At 25.7% G+C, this 9,609-nt stretch overlaps 1 protein-coding gene across 1 annotated transcript in view; it reads left to right on the top strand.

Moving 5' to 3' along the window:
- Positions 1–450: 450 nt before the first annotated feature.
- Positions 451–9,609, top strand: part of LOC100209406 (armadillo repeat-containing protein 5) — a 9,808-nt gene continuing 649 nt past the window's right edge. The window contains exons 1-5 of the mRNA XM_065807274.1: positions 451–809; positions 1,081–1,111; positions 1,202–2,927; positions 6,296–6,492; positions 9,246–9,609. The exon at positions 9,246–9,609 is cut by the window's right edge and continues 649 nt beyond it. Of these exons, the coding sequence (XP_065663346.1) occupies positions 552–809; positions 1,081–1,111; positions 1,202–2,927; positions 6,296–6,492; positions 9,246–9,609 (2,576 nt within the window). The 5' untranslated portion in view covers positions 451–551. The remainder of the gene's footprint in view (positions 810–1,080; positions 1,112–1,201; positions 2,928–6,295; positions 6,493–9,245) is intronic.

Consider the following 9,609-nt stretch of genomic DNA (forward strand, 5'->3'; position numbering starts at 1 on the left):
GGTTGTTTTTTTTTGTTCCATGTTCGACCCCGGCTCTAGCCCAATAAGCGACATTGGTAAGGAAGTAGGCGTGAACTTCTAGTTAAATGCTCTTCCGCGGTGCTCTGTCATAAGACCGTAAGGACTTCTAGGAGCACCTAAATAGCCTAAAAATATAAAAAAACTAAAAAAAAACTGGCGGGGCAAGTAGAAGACATTATTTTGTCTTATCACCGAGCCCCAATCGTGTTCGAAAATAATTTAAAACATGGATCGATATAAAACAAGGTAATCAATTTTTAGTTAAATTCTTTAATAATTAAATATTTGAACAATTTTTCTTATATATTGCTTGTTAAACCTACTTTTGTATCAAATTATATAAAGCAATTATTTTTTACAAAGGGTTCTATTATCGATTGTATGGAAAAGTCGATTATTAAATCGCCGGTTTTGATTTTCGATGCTACACTTGACCGGCTTTATATATAAAGCGGCTTTCACCACGTCATATGTGATATTTCCCCTAAAATCACTGTTGGACATGCTAAGCAGTTTCTTGAAATGTAGTAATGTCAGACTCCATGAACATTAAGCGGTTAATTAAAATCATCGCTGATGACAACAATGTTGATGAAAAAATATTTCATGTTTTACATATTATTATGTCGAAAACAAAATCAAACCATTTAATTGAAGAACTTTATAATCAAAGTGACGCTTTAAATAGTTTGATCGGTCTTCTTAACAAAAAAGATGGAAAATACAATTCATTGGTCTTGTCTATATTAGCAAACTGTGCTAATATTCATCAACAGACAAGAAAAGATGTATTAGATTTATAAATATTTTTACTTTATAGGTTCTCCCTCGTGCAATCAGACACTTACAAAGGGAACTGAACAATGTTTTTACAACGACTTTTAACCCTGAAACAAACAACTCCATTAAATGGATTTATAAACAGGGGAAACAAGTCGGATGTATATAATTTATTATTCATATAGTACTTATGCTGATTTTGCTTTCATAACAACAAAGAGGGCAGAAGCAGTATTTTAGTTATGAAAATGGGTATAAATGCCTATTATTCTTTTATAGTTACTTGAAATGAAGCTGATACCGCTTGTTGGTAAGTTTTTATTGTTTTCTACTTTAAGCTTATTGTTTTAAACAACTGCACTTTGCAAAAAAAAAAAAAAAAATTATTTTTGCCTTTTAGCAAATCTAATGGAGAAAATAAATAGCTGTGAACAAACTAGCAGAGCTATAAGACTTTTATCAAATCTTTCAAAAGACCCAGTTTGTTTGGAAAAAGTTCAGGAAAAAAATGTAATTGATTTAATTATTAGACATGGGTGTTGCGTAGAATTAAAATGCCAAACTGCTTCATTACGTGCTTTAAGAATTATATGTGTTACTAAAAAATCATCTAAGTTTGCTGCTGAAAATGACCAATTTCCAAATCTTCTTGCTTATATGCATTCTAGTAATCAAAATGCTATTCTGCTAACTCTACGTATGTTATGTGGAATGCTGAAAAGTCAATCGACAGAAGTTTTTTATAGAGCTGTGGAAGAGTCAACACTACAAAAAGTTATTCAGCTCTCTAGTGTTGAATGTTATTGTGAGGTTGGCATTGAAATACTGTTCCTACTTACCTTGAATAGCGGTTGTCGAGTTGGTGTAGCAATGGAAGGAGGAATTGAAGTTTTTATTGACCGTATTAAAAAAATTGATCATTCTGACACATTTAAGTATGCTACTCAAGGTCTTTGTCTTTGTGCAAGAGAAGCTGTTAGTCGAAATCGGATGAAAACAGCTGGAGTTTTACCATGGCTAGTTAATATTTTGCAACACGATGATTATATACATTTTCATGAATCAATTGTAGCTGCATTTGTTTGGTTTTTGTTTGACGATTCAAGTTTAGGCTTATTAATAAGAGCTAATACTATTCCTGCATTGTTAAAATATTTAGATCGCTTAACTTACATAGAATATTGTCAAAATCAAGATAACAATGAAGAAAGTGATGACAAAAATACTGCTGACATGTGTGTTGAAAATGATCTAAAGTTAAAGCGTGAATATGATGATACAAAAAAAAGTGAATTATTAAAAGAGAAAACAGGTATCTCTCAAACCTCTATAGAAGAAGATATAAGCAGACAACTTTGGTGTTGCTCTTCTCCAGAATCTTCACCGTATAACCCACAATCACCTCATTATTCTATCCCATCATATTCTCCAAATATTTCACCTAGTTACTCTCCTCCTATGTCTCCATCTATATCTTCTCCTCAAAACTCGCCAGAACAAGACTTTTCGGACATTTACCATGATAATGCCAGTTCTCCTTCAAATTCATTACCATATCACTATCAAAGTGCTGATGGACGGCTTTCAATGATACATGGAACAAGGGGTCCTATTCATGACATTTTATTGCTTTTATCGAGGTTTTCTCAAGCCCGTGATCCTAGCACTTTTTTTCTTGATCTTCCTGGTTTTAATTCTTTAAATAACTACCTATTATTGTCCTTTAAGCCGAATCCAAAGTGTGCTAGAATATTAAACAGATTAACATTAAATTCTCACTGTTTTGATGTTTTGATAAAACAAAGATTAATACCGCGTCTTTATTTGCGTCTTTGCACAGGCTGGTCTCTAGAAATGCTCTCTATTTTACTAAATAAAGCTCGTGAAAAGATGAATAAAGATACATTAATTAGCAGTCCAGATTTAACAGATTGTGTTGATTTTGGTTACCTTAACATCACTAAAATGCCGTCAAAAACAACTTATGATTGGGGTAAATTTTTAATTTCTAATTTACGATCACAAAGTGAGTCATCATATGGTAAAGGTGTTTTTTCACATATATTTCTTACTGGGAGTATGGAACTTAAAGAGCGATGTGTTGTTTCCCTTCCTCATGTAGTATGGTAAGTCAATGTATGGTATGTGTATATTAAGTTGGTTTAAAAAGCAAAGGGGTACCAGCATATATTTTTCAAAAATATATGCTGGTACCCCTTAATGTGTACTATATGATAAATAACACTGGGTTTTTAGAGGTTGCTCAAAACCCTTGAACATTTAACAGGTCCTTTTATATATATATATATATATATATATATATATATATATATATATATATATATATATATATATATATATATAACCCAGAACATTTAACAGGTGCCAAAAAAAAAAGTTTTTTCAAACTATATGATGTTCGGTCTCAATTGAAGAAAGATATAGAAGAGTTTCAAAAAATCTTCTTTATAAAAAAAAAATTTATTTTAAATTTAACACCATAGGAAATGATATTTCTATGATTAACTAAAAATGAAAAAAGTGCATTTTCACAAGATTTTTTTATTCTTATGAGCAACCCCTAAAAATAAATTTTGTTTAAAAAATTTTAAAATCTAGTGTTATTTTATTTAAGTAAATATATCAGCAGATATTTTTCAAAAATGTTGTATTTGAACCACCCTAATGTTTGTGTGTGTGTGTATATATATATATATATATATATATACATATATATATATATATATATATATATATATATATATATATATATATATATATATATATATATATTCTAGGAAAATAATTTGGACGGCGGTATCCCTGCGTCGGCGCCTTTCTGTAAAGAAATTTGTTATTTTTTTGCGAAAAAAAACAGTATTTGCTGTAAAAAAAAAATCCTCCATTTCTTAATTTTGGCGGTACCCCAATCGGCTACCTAATATGGTTGGCGCTGTCAAAAAGGGTCTAGATTAGCCCCTGATATATATATATATATATATATATATATATATATATATATATATATATATATATATATATATATATATATATATGTATATATATATATGGTTTTTATTATATAAATAAATAATGTGCATATATACATACCGTGCTCGTAGAGCACGGTATGTATATATGTATGTATGTGTATATATAAATATATATACATATATATATATATATATATATATATATATATATATATATATATATATATATATATATATATATATATATATATATATATATGAGTAAATGTTGCAGGTAACAAAAGAAAAAATATTCAAAGTAAAATGAGTAAAATATTTTATTAGTTAAATGTTGACAAATATTTAAAAAAAATTTTCTATAACACAACTGTGTTAGAGAAAAAAATGTGTGTGTGTATATATATATAAATATATATATATATATATATATATATATATATATATATATATATATATATATATATACATATATATATATATATATATATATATATATATATATATATATATATATATATATATATATATATATATATATATATATATATATATATATATATATATATATATATATATATATGAGTAAATGTTGCAGGTAACAAAAGAAAAAATATTCAAAGTAAAATGAGTAAAATATTTTATTAGTTAAATGTTGACAAATATTTAAAAAAAATTTTCTATAACACAACTGTGTTAGAGAAAAAAATGTATGTGTGTATATATATATATATATAAATATATATATATATATATATATATATATATATATATATATATATATATATATATATATGTAAATTATGTTAGTGTATTTTACAAATAGAGTGCTCAATGTTCTTAAAGAACAGAGCAATAATAAATTAGTAAAAAACACTTATCTAACTTTTATCTTCGACTTGAAGTTTCACCATTGCTGGATCATCAGGAAGAGTTTTTGTAAAATCAGAAAGTGTCATCAGGGAGTGTATTTGCAAAATACACTAACATAATTTACATAAATTACGTTACATTATTTTAAACAGATCTTAATTAAACTTTTATTATTTTATTGTAATCGTTATTTTTATTATTTAAAAAAGAAAAAATCAAAAAGAAAATAACCAAAATTTTTGCAAAAGTTTACCTTTTGTTTTTTTGTTTTCCTTCACGTAAAGTTAAAGATAAAAAGTTCATTTATTTAAAAATTAAATTTGCGCGATAGTTATTAAGACATAACTTTTGTTCATTTATTATCAGAAGCAGTTTTCTTTTAATTGCCAAAAAACAAAAGTTAACTTTACTTTGAATAAATATTTTAAAGCCGTTTTATCTTTTGAAAAAGCAAATTTTTTAAACATTTCATTGATATAAATTTTTGCAGCAAATTTTTAAAGTTAAGTTTTTTAATGACTTTTAATTTTATAAAACTAACGTTCAGTTAGTAACCAAAGAACAGTTATGTCAAGTAATTACGTAAAAAAGCTCTTTTTAATTCATTTTATTGACAAAAGAAAAAATTAAGTATCTATAATAAACTGAAAATTATTTATATACTACTGCATTTAAAAGTTAAAATTTTTTTTTCTATTTTTAATAAAAAAGCAAAAAAAAAATAAAAAATAATTTTTGGGTGCCCATACCGCTCCAACGGTACTAAAACAGGTCTAGGTTCGTCCCAGATATATATATATATATATATATATATATATATATATATATATATATATATATATATATATATATATATATATATATATATATATATATATATATATATATATATATATATATATATATATATATATATATATATATATACAGGGCTCAATTTAATGGTCGGACATCCGGCATTGTCCGGCTAAAACCTCAGATTGAATATCAACCTTTAGAATTAGTGTTGCCATTCAGCGATGCCAACCTAACTGCCGACCTAAAAGTGTTTGAGGTCGGCAAAAAATTGCCAACCTCAAACACTTTTAGGTCTTCTATGTTTTATGGTAAGACCTTTGTATTAAATTTTTTTGCTGATCTGATGCCGAACTCTAAAAGAATGAGGTTGGCAAATTATTGCCAACCTCCATTTTCCTATTTCCGAGGTTTGATATATATATATATATATATACATATATATATATATATATACATATATATATATATATATATATATATATATATATATTTATATATATATATATATATATATAAATATATATATATATATATATATATATATATATATATATATATATATACAGTGCTCTAAGTGAGGTGGTATGTCATCCCACTACTCATTTATATAGTAGAAACCATTCCACTATCTTTTTATATCTTTATTTTATATCTAAAATTTATATATCTGGTATCGCATCAGGAACTTTTGTTATGATCATTTAAATAGGCTGGCAAATATTATAGATGGTATTTAGGATTTTCCAATTTGAATATATTTTATAAAAGTTAAAAATCAAAAAAAATGGAATGTTTCAAAATTGGTGTATTAATTTTTGCTATGTTGCTCATAGGTCAAATCATCTTCAACGAAGAGTCTACCTCGAACTAAAAGCTATAGATATACTTATGAAAATGCTTGAAAAATGTGAAAAACTTGATGGTGAAACCTTTGTATTGTTAGTTGAGGCATTATGTGCCTTGTCAAGAATGAATGGGATCAGTACTGAACATTTTACATTACAAGTTCTTGCAATATTACAGCCAAAAGGTTTATAATTTTGACATGTGTACTTCTATGCTTTCTGTTATGTTTTTTTCCTATATTTTTTGATGAAGAATTTTATGATTCCCAGACACTTATTTGCTATTTACCTTCTTATCATGCTATTTACCATCTTACCTAACCAATTGTTAGGTAAGGTAAGGCAAACGAGCATTTTATCAGCAAAATAAATTATGCTTAACTATATAGGTGGCAGTTTTTTGTTTACAGTGTATCATTAGTTTGTCATTGTTGTGATTTAAACCTTATGAGTAATTTTTATATCTAATTTTTATACCATTCCAGATAATCCATTTTGTGTTACCTCATTTTATTCAAGTATTTCAGATAAAATTATTCAACATTTTTGTAGTAAAGGAGGAGTTTTTAATTTGCACTGATAAAAGTATTTTATAGTAATGATAACAGTTTTTAATGTATACATCTTATATATTGGTTAAAATATATTCAAATATATTTTAAACATTAAAATCATCATCATTTACAAACTATTACAAGTCACCAATGTTTGGAACAAATAAATAAAACACGACTTTCATTAAATTATTATTTTTCTTGACTTTATTTCTAAGGTAATTTCAACAATTTTTATTGGAATTAAGGTCAGGTGATTATTAGGCCAGGAGCACAATGATTGTCAGGTTTGGAAATTGGTTCCTCTAGGTCATTCATAAGTTATGTATGCAGGTGTGGGGAGGAAGTTACCCAAAAGTGTACCAGTGCGTACAAGGGAAAGGGTGCAAAATTTTTTGTTTGAATTTTTTTTGTGTGAAGTCCGGGAAATCAGATCAAAAAGCTTTGGTTTTTTTGTTAATGCATTAATCTATCTACCGGAAGAAATATGTTACTACTGCTTTAAATACCGGAAGAAATATGTTACTGCAGCTTTAATATTAAATAAAAACAATGAAACATTGCCTAGTTTTATTATTTTTTAGTCGTTCTCAAAAATTTAAATACTTTAAATCAAGTTTTCACATTTGAATTATTATTAAAAAAGTATATATCTTAGGAATAAAATTTAAAAAATAATTATTTATAGATTTTTATTTAACTATTTCCTAAAAAAAAAAGAGTTAAAAAAATAATTAAGTTATTACTGAAATTTTAGCAACTCAGTCATTAAAAATGTTTGAAGCATAATTTTTAAAACTAAGTTTTCTCCTCCCCTTTTCCAAATTTGCGGTTTAAAACTTTTGATTTTTCAAAATTCTATCAAGTTTTAATTTTGTAATTTAAATTTTCTACTCTCTTTTGGACTAACATGTTTTGAAAATAGTAAACATTCCAATCTGTCTGTTAGCAGTAATGACTTAATAACATTTCCATTCATTGTTTGTACAAAACAGAAAACTGCTTTTTAACTTAAGCTGAACGCGCTTTTTTCTTTTGTTGTTTGTAAGCACTAGGGCTATGACTTTTTTTCAACCCTATGCTCCTATACTGTAGTTTGATGAACTTTTACCTAAACTTTTCTTTTTTTTCTCTTTATTTTTAAAATTAAAAATTTTTGTGCAAACTACACTGTAGACTGCTTTTTGTTTTGCTCAAACTTTTATATATAATATATATAAATAATATGAAATTATTGTGTATTGCACTTAGTTATTTTGTAATAGTTTTTATATTATGTAATGAATTATATATTTTATATACTTATCAAAAAATTTTAAACATGCTTACTTTTTATCACATATTGTTGTGGAATAATAAAAGCAAACTGATAATAATAATAATAATAAGTAATTAATTAAAATTTTAAAATCTCTAGGATTTGGTACTAGTGTATGGTTTGAGATCATTGAATAGGGTGATGAGACGATGTTCAATGGAGTTTTTAATATCCTTTTTTAAAATTTCCAAATTTCCTTGGAAACTATTAAGAGATTCACATGTTACTGTTTTGTACAGTTTTTAAAAAACTCTTTTCAACTTCATTCTAAGGGGGTTTCAAAACCAAAATGTATTTGAAGTGAATATAAGTGTTTAGCAGATTTTGTTTTAGTTTGGCTAAACAGTATGCTACTATCTTTTATTTTTTTAAAATCCAATACAATTCTAATTCTAATCGGATGCAAAAACTGCATACAATTCATCAATTCATTAGCACAAAAAAAAAAAGTTAGCTAATTAACTCAAAAAAAAAAAAGTTAGCTAATAATCTCAAAAAGAAAAAGAAAAAGTTAGCTAATAAACTCAAAAGAAAAGTTTGCTAATAAACTCACTAAAATAAAGGAGTAAAAAAGTTAAAGTATTTCAAAGTAATTTTTTGTACTCTCAGCAATAGGTAAGAATACAGAAAATTGAAAAGATTATAAAAGATCGCTAAGATATACTCTTTGCGATAATATCTTTGCAATAATTTCATTTTTTTTAAATCTAAAAGTTTGTAAAATAAAAATGTGATATTTAAAAAAAAAAAAAATACTGCATTTGTTTTTTAAGTTTTTAAATGAACATTTACATTTGAATAAAAAAATGTTGACAAATTAAACGCTTACTTTTCAATAAAGGTGTGTACATTTTCACAAAGCGATGTACATTTATTAATTTTTAAAAAATGAAAAAAAAATTGGAAACATTCAATACTTGTAAAAAAAAAAAATTTATCAACCAAATTTTTAATTTGTGTTTTATGTTGTGTATTATATTTTACTATTTTGTTAGTTATATGTTTTTTTATTTTTTTATTTATATGGTCATCTTTTAATGAGTAAAATAGCATTTATCTTTCTTAGATGACAAGAACTTTTTAAACTCAAATACTAAGCGACAAAAACTTGATCAGAATATAATCCGACTAAAAATGTCCTCTGGAAAAGTATTTGAATGTGAAGAAAGGTTTTTAAATGATAATTCTAATGTTTTCAGTAGTATGTTTTCTGCTCATTATACAGACTTTCTGCAGCCTCATGTTTCTATAATAGATATAGATGAAAATGCTTTTGAACAAATGTTGCATTTTCTTTGTGGATGCTCAATTCGATTAGATGAATATCCAAGTTGTTTAAACCCAGAGGTTTGCAAAGTGAAAACAAAGTATCCAACAAAAACAGATAATTGTTTTGATTTGACTTCCATTAATGCAAAAGAACTTGAAAC

The sequence above is a fragment of the Hydra vulgaris genome, chromosome 10, assembly GCF_038396675.1.
Source record: "Hydra vulgaris chromosome 10, alternate assembly HydraT2T_AEP".
Classification (NCBI taxonomy): Eukaryota; Metazoa; Cnidaria; class Hydrozoa; order Anthoathecata; family Hydridae; genus Hydra; species Hydra vulgaris.